General features: G+C 42.2%; 1 protein-coding gene across 1 annotated transcript in view; it reads left to right on the forward strand.

The window, feature by feature from the left end:
- TAGAP (T cell activation RhoGTPase activating protein) overlaps positions 1 to 19,718 on the forward strand; it is a 217,662-nt gene that overhangs the window by 81,510 nt on the left and 116,434 nt on the right. Inside the window, exon 3 of the mRNA XM_073575686.1 lies at positions 14,061 to 14,219. Coding sequence (XP_073431787.1) covers positions 14,061 to 14,219 — 159 coding nt within the window. The remainder of the gene's footprint in view (positions 1 to 14,060; positions 14,220 to 19,718) is intronic.

Below are 19,718 nucleotides of genomic sequence, written 5' to 3' on the forward strand. Positions count from 1 at the left end.
GAGGACACGGCACGGAGGCAGGCACCAGGGCGCACCACGAACTGTGAGTAAAGCTTTGAAACTGCAAGCTCTGGTGTCCTCCATTCATTCATCACTAACACCTTCAGCACCGCTACATCTGGGTACCAGCATCCACACCGTCCTGCACCTATCCTCATCCATAGCGCCTACACTGCCCTGGGACTACAGCTCCACCTGTGGGGAGCTACACCAACTTTGCTGCATCACACCATCAGTCCCAGTGGATCTGCAAGCATCGTTGGCTTAACATCTTACTTGCCAAACACCACGGGTGGCGTCACAAACTTTCCATATAAACTACATTACAAACATCTTCCGCCATTGATATTGGGCGCCCAGGGCCACGGACCAGGTCACCGCTGCTGTGACACATCTCCCCCTGACACTGGCCCGGTACCGAGTACCCCACAGCCCTGGGTGAAGCCTGGGACGGGGCGACCCATTAACCTGAGCACCACCTGTATGATGAGGCATCCGAATTCCAAGCATTAGGTTGCAGTGAAGTACACACTTTAAAAAACATGACAGATCTGAGCGTCCTCCTGCTCCATCTTCTGCTGCGGTCTCGGCCTCTTCCTCTTGCTCACGATTTACAGGGCCACCTGCCTCCCCGCAAATCAACGAGCATCTCCACACCATCCCAGGGAAGTGTTCAGCTTTCCATTCCCCAAACTCTCGAGATAAAGAGGAGATACCCCCTACCCACCCACGAGCCATGGTCCTGAATGACAGCATTTCCAAATTACTGGCCCTTCAAATGCTGCTATTCCAGCTAGTGGAGATTGATAGTTTAAAAAAAATGATGGCGGTGGCTGCCACGCAGTATGTTCTTCACTGCCACCACTACATTTCCAGGAGTGTCATCTCTGCCCTGCATACACATGTTGCTGAGAAAATAAGGTGTGCACTGCGCAATGCCATCAGTGTCAAGGGCCACATAAACAATGATATATTGACCAAAAAGCACCATCAGGATTGTTAGAGCTGGGGTACAGGGCAGTCTAGCCCATGTCCTACCACCAATGAGGATTGCTGGTCTTTTCTCTGTCCAGGTTGCCTCCTCCTCCTGCTCCACTTCCTCTATCAAATCCCCTTCCAGTCACATTAAGACCTGCACCATCAACTTCAGCACAGCCAGGGTTAAACAACAGCAGACTGTTGTAAAACTCCTCTGTTTGGGGGACAAATCTCACAATGTGCAGGAGCTGTGGACGGGGATCAAACAGCAGACAGATGAATGGTTGGGTCGGTGAACATTAAGCCTGGCCTGGTGGTGTGTGATAACGGGTGAAATCTTGTTGTTGCTTTGGGCATAGCCGGTTTGATGCATATCCCTTGCCTGGAGCATGTGCTGAACTTGGTTGGGCAGAGCTTCCTGAAAAACTGCCAACATATTTCAGAGCTACTTCTGAAAGTGTGTATGCACTTTCGTTGTTCTCACGCTGCTGCTGCATGCCTGTCTGCACTGCAGCGACACTTCTACCTTCCCACTCACTGCCTCATATGTGGTGTACCAACAAGTTGGAACTCCACCTTGCATATGCTGGAGAGACTGTGTGAGCAGCAGGAGGCAATAGTGGAACTTTAGCTGCAGCATGCATGGCTGAGTTGCTCTAGGGAACAACACCACTTGACCACCAATGAGTGGGCCTCCATGCGGGAAGTGTATGCTGCTTTGAATATTCCACCAATATGGCCAGCACTAATGATGCAATCCTATATTCCTGCTAGAAAAAAAATTCAGGTCTTGATGGATGAGGTGGTGGCACGTGAGGAAGAGGGGCAGGAGGAGCAGGGCCAGTTCACATGGTTATCTGGCCTGTTGTCGACACATGGCTTGGAGGGTGGGTTACTGTCCCAACAGTGGCCAAGGTACCCACCTGTACAGCCAGAGGACAGTTAGGAAGGATGATGATGAGGAGGATTAACAACTCGTTCACAGCAGGGTGGCACTCAGAGCAGCTCACAGGCATCTCTGGAGCCTAACTGGGGGATACAGAATACCCAGAGGATATACCATTCACCGAGGACAGCTTGTTGCCTCTGGGCAGCCGGGCACAAATGAGCTAACACATGTTGAAGTGCCTGCGCAATGACCGCTGAGCTGCTCGTACAAGCAGGAAGTTCCTGCTCACTCAGTGTGTGTGTGTGTGTGTGTGTGTGTGTATGCATGTGTGTGTGTGTGTGACTGGAGCACATTTTTCTTACACTTTCACTTTGAAAGCTAACAGACAAGATAGTAAGATCTTCCTAAACTATAAGAAATACCAAGTTGTAAGCTGAGTTATCTTTGTTCCTGAACAAATATATATTCACTGTTCAATGGCTGGACTAATCCTTTGCCGACAGTTTTATTGTTCTTTGTGAGCAGCTCATCCACCCGTAAGGGGCAAGAAGGAAGTAAGCTGAAAATCCAGGGAAATAGCTACACCACACACAGGAGTATAGAAGCTGTTTTACTAAAACCAGAAGTGCAAAGACACTGATTACTGTTGCCTATGTGTTACAGGCTGTGATGCTATGACTGTGACATTTAGACAGTAAGAATACACAAAGTGATCAAGCAAGCTACTGCAGGAAAATGTTGCCATTGAGAGGGGTAGTGATAGACATAAAAATTATCACAGGGTTACCGCAACAGAGAGGAGCCAGAAGACCGCAACGTCAGATTGCTCTTACTCCTGCGCTGAAAAGAAGCACTTCACATTCTTTTAAATTGTGTTAATTTATTTTGGCAGAACAGGGGTTAATCGGCCATGTTGGTAGTTCTGAGAGTCTGTGCTCTCAGCTGAGCTCAGTGAGCCACTCTTCTCCCCTATATAATCTGGGTCCTGATTCATAACCATGTCAGAGCTAGCGTATGCTGCTTGGCTTGGAGAAGAGGTGTTTATATGGAAAGAGCTTGGAGGAATTATCTGTGACTGTTGCGTGGGTTTGTAAGTGTGATAATTCCCTTCCCTCTTCTAATTTTGGTTTTGTCCCATCCTCCACTCCCCGGTGCATTCCTGTGTTATATGTGAGTGAATATGCTTGGTGTTTTCAGTTACCCCTTGTTCATGTTGCCTTGTTCGTAGGGTTGGTGTACTGCAGTGCACAACAGCACCCCCCTTCCCTGGGTGGGGGAAGAGAACAGACAGAGGGCTGATTCAGGAGATAAGGCAAGGATAGCGGCCCCAGCATCTTCACCTTCAAAAGTCTACTGGGAAATAGAGCGAGCTAAGGCACCCCCTAGTGTTAGGGAAAGGGAAGAAGCCCCTGGTCCCAGGTCACCCAACAGCTGAGTCATGGCAAAAATGTTAACGGATTTGCTGAGATAGTAAGACAAAGACTGTTGAAGAGTGATGAAGGTGCTGCTGAGGAAAGTACCAGCAGATTGTTACAAATGTTATTAAATTGTCACCAGTATCATTGAATTGTCAAAAATTTCAACCTATTGTTGAAAGATCCTCCTGTTTTCCAGTCAACTTGTTACCTCATGTAAGACTTTGTAGCTATCAAATTGGGTGCCTGAAGTAAGACTGTATAAAACAATCATCTATGCACGTCTGCATCTTTTTGCCATTCCTGAGTGGAAACCAATTGTGCCCCCAAGAGCTAACACATTTTAGTTATGGAATAAAAGTTATGTTTTAACATTTTCCCATTGGTGCTTGAGCCCAGTCCTCATAGACCTTTCCATTTCTGACCTAGAAACCAGCCTTGTATGTTCCTACACTCCTTGCACCACATGAGACCAAACAAGCTCTACCAGAGTTCCTATGTGAATATAAGTTGTTTTCACACTGAATTGATCTCCCAGGAAAGAGAGCTGATTACCTTAATTTTCCTTCCCTACATCCTAATTATACTTAAAGGAGGACAAAATCATAAATCTCATGTTATAAGCGCCTCCCTCCTTACTGAATCCTTTTACGAGTGAAGTGCATACTTTAATGAATAGATTTTGTTTCAGATGTTTCTGCTGCTGTCACAGAAATCCATGCACAAGCTGTGGAAACAATCCAATTCAGATGTATGAAATGAATTTTCAGTAACAGAAGTTTCAGCAACTAATCTGCTGTTGTATGACTTTTAATTTGCATTTTATGGCATGAAATAAGTATGTGATACAATAGAAAAAAAGAACTTAATATTTGTCACTGTCATAGGTCGACTCACTCATCTGCTCACAGAGGTAGACACAGGAACGTTTCTTCTGGTCTATTTAAATCATGGCATAAACCAGTTCGGGGTTCAACAAAATAAACGTGGACTTTCTGGCAAAACTGGGAAACAAAAACATAACGTATGTCTTAGTCTTTAGGACTGCAAAAATCCACCCGTTCTGGGTACAATCAACAGAGTCCAGCAAAGTTGCACATAAACACTTCTCTGGAGCTCTCCTGCCTTCAGACCCATAGACAAAGAACAAAACTCATCAGCTCCAAATTTAACTTGCCAAACCACACCATTGGGGTGGAGATATCATGAGTAGCAGTTGCGGACTGGGTCTGAAATTCAGCCTATGTTGTGAAATCACACAGGCCCATGCTGTCCCCGTCCCCAAGCACTATATAGGATAATTTGCTAATATTACCCAAGATAGAGGAAAGCAAGATTTGCTAAAAAGTCAATGTCTGAGAAGAGAAGAAATCGGCATCGCTGCACCATCACAATGCATGAATAATCCTGCTTTGCTATTAAATCACACACTGTCAAAGTGCCATAATGCCCAAAAGAATGGGTGCTCAATCCAAAGAAAAAACATATCCAATGTCCATGAGATTGAGAAAAGAAGGATGGCGCTCACCGTTCTAAAATCCAAATCTTTATTCCAACATTAAAAACTTTGGCAGGGGAGTAATGTGTCAGGTGCAGACGAGGGCCGTTTCGCTCTGCCGCGCTTCTACGGGTCCTATTGACGGAGGGCAGAGAGGAAGCACCTATACCCGCATCCAGGTCAGTTAACCACCCTCTGGCTGATGTCATAATTGTCGAATATCAAACAACACGCCCACCCATTAGAGTGATATACAAAAATTCCACTTAAAAACAAATAAACAAAATTGTACATACAAAATAATACAAAACTGTACAAAGACATTCAGAGGAACACTGACATATCGATCCTATCATTTAAACCTAATGGACCCGTTGTATTTGTACGCAGTATCCATCTAGCCTCTCTTCTCAGTAGAAGCCTGCGCAAATTACCTCTCTGTCTAGGTAGATTAACCCTTTCTAGGCCTGCAAAATGAAGAGTCTCTGCATTACCTCCATGGCATTCCCTAACGTGGTTAATAAGACAAGGAACCCCTTTACCTGACATGATGGAGTTAAAATGTTCCCTAAACCTGACATATAACGGGCGAATAGTTTTACCAATATAAAAAAAGCCGCAAGGGCAATACAAGATGTACACCACAAACGATGTTTTATAGGAAATAAAATCACGAACCCGGTGATAAATTGGACCAATTTTTAAGGAATTCCCTGTTAGTTTGAAAGGGCAGATTGTACAATGGCCACATTTAAAATTACCTCTTGGGATCCCAGCTTGCATCCAATTATCTTGTTCCCCCTTACCCGGTTATGTACCAATAAATCCCTAAGGTTAGTACTGTAACGACAAGAGAAAAGGGGACCTCTACCAACCATCTCCAATAAATCCTTATCTTTCTCTAGATTATGCCAATTCTTTCTGACAACGGACCAGATGTATTTATCCATGGGGCCAAATTTAGAAGAATAGTCAAATATTTTATTTTTCCTAGAGCAATTGTTATTAGATACAAAAGTATCTTCCAAGTGTTCTTCAGCTCTCAACAGTGCTGTATCTAATACAGAATTTGGCTATCCCCTATTTTTGAATCTCTTATAATGTACAGATCTTGAGCCTGTCTCTCAAAGCCCTTTGTGTCACTGTTTATCCTTTTTATCATTGAGAATTGGCTATAAAGGAAAGGATATATTGAGGATGAGCACTATTATAGTGCAACAGAGAATTGGTAGAGGAGGGTTTACGGAAAACCTCTGTATGGATCACCCCTTGGTCTATCCATAGTTTAACATCCAAAAATTGCAAAGTGGATTCACCAAAATCTCATGTTCATGGCGTTCAATGAGCCCAGGTATTCGATAAACTGTGAAAAAGCTAACCGGGTGCCATCCCACACCACAAAGATGTCATCCACATAGCGAATTAATAATTTTATGTGTTTCAGAAATGGATTATTAATTGAATAAACGTACTTCTCCTCAAAAACAGCCAAAAACAAATTTGCCAGAGTGCAAGCTACCGGCGTCCCCATCGAGACAACTTCCGTTTGTATTTACTATTTATCACCAAATTTAAACATATTATGTTCCAAAATAAGCATTAAACCCTCACAAATGAAATCCACAGTTCCAATGTCCTTTTCAGTACTACATAAAATCTGTCTAATTGATTCAACACCAATACCATGCGGAATTCTGGTGTATAAGCTCTCTATATCAATAGAGGCTAAAGAAAAATTATCCTGCCACACAAAACCTTTTACGATATTTAGACCCATAGAAGCGTGGCTGTGCGAAATGGCCGTCGTCTGCATCTGACACATTGCTCCCCTGCTGAAGTTTTTAATGTTGGAATAAAGATTTGGATTTTGGAACGCTGAGTGCCATCCTTCTTTTTTCGTGCACATGGACACAAGATTTACTAAAAGACCAATATTTCTAATGATTCCCGTGGCCTGCTGGAGTCAGCAACTTTGTGCTCTGTCACAACTCTTAACAGTATGGGTGTCTTGAGAGCACCGATTCTGTTAACAAGGTATCAGACAAGGCAGCCCACAACCAGAAAGGCCCTTCTGGCATTTGCCAGAATTGCCAAATGGCCAGTCCGGCCCTGGCGAGTAGCCATTCCACCCATCTCATACAACTACTCACAAAAAGACCCAACCCTGTCATGGCTGATTAACCCCTCTCAGCACAATAGAATGGTGGAGAGAAACTTCTGGGTTTTCACATCACGGAAGATAGCAATCTTCGTGATACATATCTACCCTCACATACAATGCCAGTCACCCTGTCACAGTACATAAATCTTCGTTTAGAATTACAAATCAGTACATAAATCTTTGATTCCTGTAGTTCTTGACCAAGTTTGCACACATTGTACCAGGGATTTTGGCCCACTCCTCCACACAGATCTCCAGATGTTTCAGGTTTTGGGGCTGTTGCTGGGCAACATTGAGTTTCAGCTCCGTCCAAAGATTTTCTATTATGTTTAAGTCTAGAGACTGGCAAAGCCACTCCAGGACCTTGAAATGCTTGTTATGGGTCATTACTTAGTAGTCCATTCTGCATGTTTTGGGTCATTGTTATACTGGAAGACCCAGCCACGACCCATATTCAATGCACGTACTGAGGGAAGGAGGTTGTTGGCCAAAATCTAATGATACATGACCCCATCCTCCTCCCTTTAACCCCTTTCCGACATGCATTTCCGCAAACTGTAGTACTAGTACGGGGCACCAATTGCGCAGCCTCACGCTGAATGCCATGGTGATCGGGTGCAGGTGTCAGCTGTATGTGACAACTGACATCCCGCAGCAACTCCCACGATTGGTGCTAGCACCGATCTCGGACATTTAACCCCTCTGATGCCACTGTCAGTAGTGACAGCGGCATAGAGAAGCATTGCGCACTGGGTTATGTTCGCCGTTTTTTCTGTATTCATAGTGATTGATTAGGCTGCTGTGCACACACAGCAGCCCAGCCCTGTCCCAGAGCTCTAATTAATTGTGCACCTGTATCTGGACCTGCTTTGCTGTGATTGCTGGTAGGGAGAGTGTGGAGGTTAAAACTGAGATGTCTGTCTAGACCTGGTTGGCCTTTATCTGCGCTCCCCTTTCCTTGCTTCATGGGAGTGATTCAGAAACGTTTCAGGTACAGTGTGCATTTGATATGGTCTTGCTTTTAATTCATTTAGGAGGCCTTAATGGCACAGCGAATATAAAAAACGTTGAGTAGGACTGCCCCATATGAGATTGCCTTGGCGTGGCGGGGCATCTCAAATGATTGATCAATTTTTTGCTAAATATCTCATTTTGAAATACAGTTTGAAATTAATATGTGCATATGCACTTTATGTATTGCGTTCTGACTACAAGCAGCGCTGGCTTCTCTCCTTTTTTTACATCACATGAATGTGTCGGATGAAATATGAAAAAATTATAGCTCTCAAAATATGTTGATGCAAAAACTAGTTTTCACAATAAAAAGGGTCTTTTGGTGTGTGACAGCAGCCAAACATAAAAATCTGATATAAATCTAGTATTGCTGTAATCGCACCGATCTGAAGAAAAAAGTCGCCTAATCACTTATACCGCACAAGGAGTAGAGTAAAAAAACAAATAAAACCAATTCTTCACATGCTGTTGATTTTTTCATTCTGCCTCCCAAAGATCGCAGTAAGGCTCGGTGCACATTTATCCTGTGCTCTGTATTGAGCACTTACATCAGGATTTCTGTGTAAATATCTGAAATACGTGATTTAGACAGAACCTCTGGCGGAAGGTTCCCAATAAAGAGGTAGATGGAGGCACTGTGTTCCGGCAGTGTCCGTCTTTTTAGGATTGCATAGAAGTACCGACGGCCACAGTTTTGTGAACGTCTGAAAAGGAGACCACGGAACAGAAGCCAAACGGAGTCCAGAGTAAATCTGCTGCCTCATTATAGTGAACAGATCCCTCGGGGGTTTCATCTGTCATGTCACTCGGAGATTTAGATGGAAACCCCAAAGTAAATGCTCAACGTAGAGAACCGGATAAATGTGATCCCAAACAGTATGTAAAATGTTCCCAATAAAAGCTTCAACTCAACCCAGAAAAAAGCAAGTCCCTACTCAGGTTCGTCATCTGTTATCGAAAATATAGGGGGCTTCCACGTTACTGGTAGCACAAAGGCTCTGGAAAATTGAAATGGCTTCCAGCTTCCCAAAAGAAATTCAGCATATTCCCCGCTCCCAAATCCAAATACCCCCACTGTACAGCCACATATTGGGTATTTCTACATTCAGCAGAAATTATAGGACAAATTTTGGTGCCATTTTTACTCATTTCCCATTGTGAAAATGTAAAGCTTGGGGCTAACACAATCTTGGTGGTAAAAATGTAAATTATTTTTTCTTCACTACCCAATAGTTTAAAAGTCTGTGACACATCTGTGGTGTCAATATAATCACTACACCCCTAGATAAATTCATGGAGATGTTTAATTGATAAAAAAGGGTCACTTCTGCTGTTCTGGCACCTCAGGGGCTCAGCCAATGTAACATGGGACCCTAAAACAAGTGCAGCAAAATCTGCACTGTAAGCAAAATGGTGCTACTTCCCTTCTGAGCTTTGTACTGTATCTCAAAAGTAGTTTTTGACCACATATGGGCCATCTGTGAACTCAGGAGAAATTGCACAGAAAACTTTGGGGTCCTTTTTCTCTTTCTTGCCCTTGTAAAAGTACAAAATTTGCAGCTAAAAAGATTTTTATGGGAAAAAATGTGATTATTTTTGTTTTCACAGCTTAACGTTATAAAATTCTGTGATGCATCTGAGGGTTCAAGGTGCTCAATACACATCTAGATAAGGTCCCAAAGGGGTCTAGTTTCCAAAGTGATTTCACTTGTGGGGGGGTTTCCACTGTTTAGGCACATCAGGGGCTCTCCAAACGCGACATGGCATCTGCTTATTATTCCAGTAAATTTTACATTCAAAAAGTCAAATGGCGCTCCTTCCCTTCCAAGCCCTGTCGTGTGCCAAAACAGTAGTGTCACTCCACGTATGGGGTATTGGTATACTCAGGAGAAATTGCACAACAAATTGTATGGAGCAATTTCTCCTGTTACACTTATAAAAATGCAAAATTTGGAGCTAAAAAAGATTTATTTTGGAAAAATGTGATTTTTTTTATTTCCACGGCTCTACGTTATAAACTTCTGTGAAGCACCTGTGGGTTCAAGGTGCTTAATACACATCTAGATAAGTGACATAAGGGGTCTAGTTTCCAAACTAGTGTCACTAGTTGGGGGTTTCCACTGTTTAGGCACATCAGGGGCTCTCCAAAAGCGACATGGTATCAGCTAATTATTCCAGCATATTTTACATTCAAAAAGTCAAATGGCACTCCATTCCTTCCAAGCCCTGCCGTGCACCCAAACAGTAATTTTCCTCCACATATTGGGTATCTTCACACTCAGGAACTCAGGAGAAATTGCCCAACAAATTTTATGGAGCAATTTATCTTGTTACTCTTATGAAAATGCAAAATTTAGAGCTAAAAAAGATTTATCTGGGAAAAATGTGATTTCTTTTATTTTCACAGCTTAATGTTATAAACTTCTATGAAGCACCTGGGAGGTCAAGGTGCTCAATACACATCTAGATAAGTTCCATAAGGGATCTAGTTTTCAAAATGGTATCACTTGTTGGGGGTTCCCACTGTTTAGGCACATCAGGGTTTCTCCAAATGCAACATGGTGACTGCTAATTTTACATTCAAAAAGTGAAATGGCCATCTTTCCCTTCTGAGCTCTGCCGTATGCCCAAACAGTAGATTTCCCCCACATATGGGGTATCAGCATAGTCAGGAGAAATTGCACAGCAAAATGTATGGTCCATTTTCTCCTGTTACTCTTGCAGAAGTAAAAAAAAAAAGGTCTAAAGGAAAGTTTTTGTGAAAGAAAAGTAAATGTTTATTTTTTGTTCTACATTCCGAAAGTTTCTGAGAAGCACCTGAAGGGTTAATACACTTTTGAATGTGGTTTTGAGTACCTTGAGGGGTGCAGTTTTAAGAATGGTGTCATTTTGGGGTATTTTCTGTCATATAGGCCCCTCAAAGTCACTTCAAATGTCATGGTTCCTAAAAAAATGGTTTTGCAAATTTTGTTGTAAAAATGAGAAATTAATGGTCAACTTTTAACCCTTATAACTTCCAAACAAAAAAATTATGTGTCCAAAACTGGGCTGATGTAAAGTAAACACGTGTGAAATGTTATATATTAACTATTTTGTGCGATATGGCTCATGTAAAGTAGACATGTGGGAAATGTTATATATTAACTATTTTGTGCAATATGACTCTCTGATTTAAGGACATAAAAATAAGAGTTTTGAAAATTGCAAAATGTTGTAAATTTTCGCCAAATTTCCATTTTTTTAACAAATAAACGAATATGTCATATTAAAGAAATTTTACCACTACCATAAAGTACAATATGTCACGAGAAAACATTCTCAGAATCACTGGGATCTATTGAAGAGTTCTAGAGTTATGATCTCATAAAGTGACACTTGTCAGAATTATAAAAATTGGCCTGGTCAGGAAGGTGAAAACAGGCTTTGGCGTGAAAGGGTTAATATGGTGCAGTCATCCTGTCCTCTTTGCAGAAAAGCACTCTCAAAGTAGGTTGTTTCCCCCACCATGCTTTACGGTTGGGACGGTGTTCTTGGGGTTGTTCACATCTTTCTTCTTCTTCTTCCTCCAAACATGGTGAGTGGAGTTGATGCTAAAAAGTTCTATTTTGGTCTCATCTGACCATATGACATTCTCCCGTGCCTCCTCTGGATCTTACAGATAGTCACTGGGGAAGTTCAAATGGGCATGTGTAGGCATGAGCAGGGAGACCATGTGTTCCCTGCAGAATTTTAAACCATGACGGCATAGTGTGTTAATACCGGTAATGTTTGAGACTGTGGTCCCAACTCTCTTCAGGTCATTGACCAGGTCCTGTCATGTAGTTCTGGACTGATTCCTGACCTTTCTCAGAATCAAGCTTACACCACGAGGCAAGCTCTTTCATGGAGCACCAGACCAAGGAAGATTGACAGTCATCTTGTATTTCTTCCATTTCCCAATAATTGTGCCAAGAGTTGCTGCCTTCTCACTAAGCTATTTATCTAATGTCATGTAGCCCATCCCAGCCTTTGTGCAGGACTACAATTGTCCTTAGATAGCTCTTTGATCTTGGCCATGGTGGAGAGGTTGGAGTGTGATTGAGTGTGTGGACAGGCGTCTTTTATACAGGTAACAAGTTCTAACAGGTGCAATTAATACAGGTAATGAGTGCAGAGTAGGAGAGTTTCTTAAAGAAAAACTAACAGGTCTTTGAGAGCCAAAATTCTTGCTGTTGGTAGGTGACCAATTACTTATCTCATGCAATAAAATGCAATTTAATTATTTAGCAATCATTCAATGTGATTTTCTGTTTTTTTCTTTTTAGATTTTGTCTCTCACAGTTGAAGTGTACATATGATACAAATTACAAACCTTACCATTCCTTGTAGATAGGAAAACTTGCAAGATCAGCAGTGTATCAAATACTTATTTTACTCACTGTATTTATTCTTGCAGTACAAACAGTAATAAATTCAATTTATCACCTTGAATAATGTCAATCAAATCTTTATTATTAGATAAAGAGTAAATGTCAGAGATCGAGCTTTCACCCACCACACTCAGTGTATGATAGTTGACTTTCTCACTTTCCTCCTACTTATACCGGGCACAGTGGGTGGTCTGCTCCAGAGTCACAGTGGCCAATGATTATTCACACTTCACTATTAAAATGACAGTGTGGAAAGTACAGTGTGAGTTAAGTAACCTTAATACTACTTGAAAAAAATAAATCATTTTATGTGACTAATGTAGCTGTTGTCAAATGAGACATTACTGTACAGTGAAGCCATTTACCAAAATATGACTGATGGAATGTGAAAATTAATACATAAAAAAGCTTGAACTGAACAGATTAGTAATGCTCAATGCATAGGAACTGGGACTAGTATCTACTGTAAATCTTTATGACTGATTGTTATCTTTCTTGTCAGCTGTACATTCCTCCCTTAATGTCTTCAAGCCGTGGCCATTTTCTTCATTTTGTTGTTTTCTCTCCTTATTTCAAAGGTAATAACTTTTTTTCACTTTTCTGCGAATATAGCAGTAGGAGGGCTTGTTTTTCGTGGCACGAGTTGCACTTTTGAATAACACCATTCATTCTACCACAAAGTGTACTGGAAAATGGGAAAAAAAATCCAAGTGTGCTAAAATTGCAAAAAAAAAAATTAATTTCACAATTGTTTTTTGACATTTTTATTTACCATGGTTACTATATGGTAAAACAGACCTGGCAATATGATTCTCCCAGTCAGGACAAGTACGCAGATACCAAACATATATTTTTTTGTCTAATTTAAGTGGTGAAAAAAGCATTTTTGCTTTTGTAGCAATTTTCCAAGACCTAACATTTTTAGTTTATGAGATATGATGCTGTGTGAGGGCTTATTTTTGCAGCCTGAGCTGACGTTTTTACTGATACGATTTTGGAGTAGACACAATATTTTAATTGCCTCTTATTGCATTTTATTGCAATGTTGTAACTTTAAAAAAACATAATTCTGATGTGTTGTTTTTTTTTCTGTTACGCCTTTTACCAATCAAATAATTTATTTTATATTTTAATAGATTGGACTAATTGTTTTATTTTTAAGTGGGCAAAAAAGGGGGTGATTTGAAGTTTTGTGTTTTTTTTTTTTAAATTTTAAAAACTTTTAATTTATAATTCCTAATTTTTACTGGATTTAATAGTCCCGTTGTGCGACTTGAAGCTGAAAGCATCGGATTGTTTGAGAAATTCATGATCTCCATCGTTGTCATGGACAAGCCTACTTGATTTTTTTACTGATGTTGAAACTTCAAGGTTATCATGCACAATTGTCTACCATCAGATATGTCCAACCAAGGTCTCTATACATGAAGGAGACCTATGTACCTGTATAGTAACCAAGGAATAGCAACCATCTAGAGGGAGTATGTAAAAACATTACAGGCGCAATATCACAAATTAAAATTGTATCCTGATTATTCCAGTACCCAACTCACTGACCACAAAATACGTGTGTGAGAAACATACAATTTATGTAAATACTACATTGTGTACCTAAAAATCTACCATAAATGAATGCAATGCATAGAATAAATCCTTCTCAACACTGCATATTATAACCAGATTTTCTTTTCTTCAGGTCAGGCACCAGCTTTAGACTAAAACACAAAGTGAATCTCTCTCAGATGAAAGTGTTGTCATGTGATGAAGATGAGGAAGATATATGTGCATTCCATATTTCATCAAAGAACGCCCTAATATTTATATGGCCTTACAATGGCTGTATTGCATCATTCCGGTAGGTTGGACTAAGACAATTGAATTTCATAAAAATTATGAGCTTCAAGTATGCTTCCACTGAGTTGAGTAAAACGTTGAGAAAAAGTCTTTTGCTGCTCAGGTCTAGCTTCCAGTCTGGTCCTCCATGACAGCCAGATCAAGGCAATCTTCCCTTCTGTGCTTGGCATCTGAGGTACAGGCATCTCGGGCATCTGTTCTACTTAGCAGACTCTTCGACGTCCTGACACTAGGTTTCAGGTGACATTTTCACGATGTTAAGGAGCATGGTAAACCAAGAAGTGGTAAGGATGCTGGGCTCAGAAGTGGAGACTGCCCTGGTCGGGCTGCTACAGAGGTCCGTCATCCACTCCAGATAGTGAGAATCTTTTTGCTCAACTCTAATGCCTGTCAGTTGTCACCATGGTCATAATCTATTCTCTGAATTTAACAGAACAAGTTCTAGAAATTTTAGAGAAAAAATATTTAGTGTTGAGTAAACATTGTAATTTAATGTTTTACAAGATTACCTGTTAAATATTGAATTATTGTCAATTAAATACTAATTTAATATCAGGTAGTGAGGTCAATTTAATGGTGGTGTGATTTTGGATAATAATTCTGAAGCTTGTTAGGGTGTACTCACATTAAAAACTGAGCGTTTTGGAAGTTGTAAATTCAAGCGTCATTTTACAGTATGAAGGCAGTTATAATTTATGCTACATTGCTTTGTTAATCCTGAACTCATCCTAAATTTCTTCGGATGTACGCAGCGTCCAACCTGCAGCGTTTACTGACCATGGGAACATACTCTTAAGGTTCAGGTCTAAGTGAGCCTTAAGGTCCACACATCTATTTATGTATTTTATGTGTTGCACTCCAGGAGCCTTGTTTTTTTTTCCCATTTCTCAACGTAGCTGAATGAGGTCTTGTTTAATGCTGCATGAGATGTATTTGGCAGAGCCAACATTTTAGGCCACTTAAGGCCCCATCACACTAAGCGATCTTGCTAGCGAGATCGCTGATTTTGTGACACATCAGCGATCTCGCCAGTGAGATCGCTGTGTGTGACAGGGATCAGCAACCGGTCCCCCTGCCAGTTATCACTGATCGTGCTCGAGCGGCCTGAGCCGTTTTTCAATCGCTGGTCTCTCGCTGCCCAGCGCGCATCGCTGCGTGTGGCAGCGAGAGACCAGCGATCAGCGACGCTGGTTGCTAATGTAATGTACGCCAGTTTCCAAGGTAAACAGCGGGTATCCAGGAGTTGCGCAGCTCCTGGATACCCGACGTTTACATTAGAAACCAGTGTCCAGCTGTAGGGAGGAGGACCCACACAGAGTGTCCGGGCCGGAACCAAGGGGACCGCCATCTGAGTTCCTAAGAAAATAGTACCCGGGGGACAGAGGAGGAGAGTGGACTGCTGAGAGTGACAGGACAAAAAGGGGAGGGGCGAGTATAAAAGGTGCAGGGAGCGTGCAGAAAAGGCAATTGGTAATACGTTAGACACGTAGCAGGAGAGGAGGAGGCGTGAGAGAGCGGGAAGGACACTGACAGTTCAGAGAAAAGACAAGCAGCAGAGGGTAGACACGCAGTGGCCCTCAGGAAAGAGGCGCCGAGCTTACCGACAGGGGACTGTCTCTTCACCCCAATCCCGGGTTACGATCTGCCCCCGGTAATCCTTGGCCGTTACCGCTGAGCTCGAGCCCTCCGCGGCCTGTCCGCTCCCCCTCCCGGCTGCTGCCATTCCCCTTCAGCCCGCTGCCACTCGCGGATGCTGCCGATTCACGTCAGCCCGTGGTTGCGGCCTGTCTATCACCACACACAGCCGCCTTCATCCCGCTGCAGTCGGCAGTTGGGGCCTGTTCCTCGTCAACAGAGACACTCTGCACACAGCCCCAGGCTGTGCGCACAGCCAGTAAACCGCCACTCTTGAGCACTGTGACACAACCCAGCTTGGGAACAGGAGTCTCATTGAACTCGCTAAAAAGCGCAACCCCGCTGTTACAACAGGGGGTTACTCCATCTCAGGACTCCATCAGGGCCTGTTGTGCCCCAACTCCTCCTGGGCGCTGGGGCGCCCGAAGACTTCTCCAAATCTTCAAAAGCTGGGCCCAGCGACTGCTAGGCCAAGGCAGCCTCATCAAAGACACCACATCAGCCTCATCAAAGATGCCAGAACAGCCTTATAAAAGAAACGCCAAAGCAACTTCATCAACAACGCAGCTTCCACCGAGGCGCCGAGGGACGTCAGGACGGATAAGTGACATTATAGAGTATGAGGACCCGCAGACGGCCATACCATGGCCCCATAGTAACTGGCCTCGACCGGGTTAGTCGTGTTCATTTCAAATAGTGTTTGGTTGTACTGAGTCCCTGCAAGGACAACTGTTGTTACCCTTTTTTTTGGTTGGAAAGTATAGCCCTAGCGGCTTTAAATTATAAAAAGTTTGCTTTTCAAAATTCAACCAGTCTCGCGTCTCGTCACTGCATCCTGCGAACCTGCTGTTACCTACACAGCGTCGCTGGTCCAGATCGCTGGGGCTGTCTATGTGACAGCTCACCAGCGATCAGCCTAACGATGTCCCAACGATCCCATCATGTCGGATCGTTGGTGGGATCGCTGGGACATCGTTTAGTGTGACGGGGCCTATACAACCTAATTCCTATCTTTTGTTGACTCTATGGGAAGAAATTCTACTATTGTTTTTTTACATTTTAAATTTAACGCTTTTCATTTGCTTCAGAAATGTTACGGTTATTCTGTGAGTTTGCATGATTATAGTGATACCAAAGTTATGAAAATTTACTTTTTTTTTTTTAGTTTTGTACAAGTTAAAAACATTTACGTCAACTGAGCTACATGAGGGCTTATTTTTTGCAAGACGAGCAATATTTTTCACTGGTACCATTTGTCGGAATTCGGTATCTGGCTTGTTGATCAGTTTTTATTCCATCTATTGCAGAAGGGATGAATACAACTAGCAATTCTTCCACTGTTTTTTTAAATTTTATAAAGATACAGCTTTATAGTATGGCATGGTACATTTAGGCTATGTTCAAGTGTTGCGTTTTGCTGAGTTTTTTTTAATGCAAATTTTAAGCTGTGTTTTACAGTACCAGTAAAAGCTATGAGATTTGAGAAATCGTATGCACACATTGTTTTTTTTTCCTGACTGAATTGGAAAACTGCTACTTTTTTAAAACTGCAGCATGTCACTTCTTTCAGCATTTTCTCAGCATTTTTCACCCATAGAAAGTAATGAGTAACTGCAGAAAACTCAGAAAGTTGCATCATGTTTTTTTGGGCACTAAACGTTATTAGCATGCACAAGAGACGAATATGTGCCTGATTTAAAACGCAGCAAATATGCAGCAAAAAACGGAGCAAAACCCTGCTTTTTGTAAGCAGCTTTTGCCTGGAGAAAAAAAAACATAGAAAGAATGCAATGTGTGAACACACACTGAGGCATCTTTCACACGTCAGTTTATTTCCGGCACCGCAAAACCCGGTACCGGAGATGTCCGTGTGTGTACTGCATGTGGCACATGTGTGCCGCATCAGTACCACACGGACAGCCGCCGGGGAAGAAGCATTACAGTAAGCGTTGTTCCCTTGTGGCTGGTGCTGACGCTGGCTGTCATCATTCTCCCCTGCTCTGCCAGCGAGCAGGGGAGAATGATGACAGCTGGCTTCAGCACCTGCCACCGGGGAACAGTGCTTATTGTAGCGTTTCTTCCCTGGTGCCGATGCGTGTCACATGGAGGACATCAATGTGTGTTCTCCGTGTGCACGTGTGCAGGACGTTTTGCCTTCCGTGCTGACAGCAAAAAATGGAACAAGCTCTGTTTTTATTGGTACAATTTTTGGTCCATAAGACTTTTTGATAATTTTTTATTATATGTGAGGTGGGATGACTAAAATGGCAATTTTGGTGGGGTTTTTTTGTATTTTTTTTTGCGCAGTGTTTACCCGGCAAGATAGATAATGATATATTTTTTATGGTGCTAGTCATTTTTTTTCTACAATTTTTTTAACACTTTTTAATGTTTTTTTTTTACATTAGTAAGTAATCCCACAAGGGTCTATATAGCAATAGTCTATTACTCAACTGGTATAGAATAAATCTCATATTATTTAATAGAAGAACATAATACAAATTATGTCACGTACAGAAAAGACAATGGGTGATTATGCAAATAATAAAGTTATCATTTATGTCGAAACCTACACTGTAAAGAGGGATCAGGCAGAAGTCAATAGGATCATAGGGTCGTATAGATGTCAGTACCTAGGGACATTCAGGATCCTCTTCATCTATAGAGCTGAATAACTGTGATATCTCGATTTCTGACTGCCCCTACCCCTTTGGATCAACTAGGCTAGTCTAACCCCCTGTTCAACATTCCAGATATGTATCTGGAAATTCACTTTCTGACATATGGTGGATGTTGGGGGGCTATTCTATGATAGGAGTGTTGTCCAACTATTTCCGGCCACCTCTGCCTTAAATTGTATACATTACACATATTGCATCTTTTTAGATATGTGAGCCACAATGTCCTCTTATTGATATCCATATTTTAAGAGTAGGTTTCGACATAGGTGATAACTTTGGCATTTTCATAATCACCCATTGTCTTTTCTGTGCGCATCGTCAAGCTGTATTTTAATATTACTCTGATATTAAGGGCTCACTAAGAGTATGTGCACACGCTGCGGATTCCGCTGCGGTTCCGCAGCGGTTTTGGCCGCTGCGGACCCGCAGCAGTTTTAGCTGCGGTGTACAGTACCATTCAAATGAATGGTAAACAAAAACCTCTGTGTAGACGGTGCGGAAAAATCCGTGCGGATTTCCTGCGGTTTTGAAACCGCAGAAAGAATTGACATGTCAATTCTTTCTGCGGAATCCGCAGCGGGTTCCTATCTCCACCATTGTGGAGATGGTGAATCCGCAGGACCAAACCGCAGGCTAAACCGCAGATAATCCGCAGGTCTTTTGACCTGCGGTTTTATCTGTGGTTTTTGCAAAATCCGTGCGGATTAATCCGCAGCGGATTCCGCAGCGTCTGCACACACCCTTACACTGGCACATAACTCGGAAGAGTGCAATCTGATAAAAACCCGAATTGCTCTCGGACCAATGTTATTCACTGAGGCCGTGCAGATCTGCTTATTTTTTTTTTCAGCTGCATTCGACATGAGAAAAAAAATTGGCTTCATGCTCCGATTTCACTCCAAAATTGGACACTGGGAAAAAAATTGAATTCCATATGAACCATCAGTACGGCATCCGATTTTTATGGATACGTTACAATTCTGTAAGATGGAAGCTGTAAGTGGTCCTGTAAAAGATTAATAAATGCTGAGTAAAAAAAACAGATAGCATGCGGATATCACACAGATGACAAGTGAAGACAAAATCTTGATAAAGACCTACAGGAGGTTGAAACATTGTATGTTCTACAAAGCGGAATAAAGTTCCTTTAAAATTTCCACACCTGGATTGGACGTTGTTCTCAT

The sequence above is a fragment of the Dendrobates tinctorius genome, unplaced genomic scaffold (genome assembly GCF_039654945.1).
Source record: "Dendrobates tinctorius isolate UK_male_01 unplaced genomic scaffold, ASM3965494v1 ptg000046l, whole genome shotgun sequence".
NCBI classification, from domain to species: domain Eukaryota; kingdom Metazoa; phylum Chordata; class Amphibia; order Anura; family Dendrobatidae; genus Dendrobates; species Dendrobates tinctorius.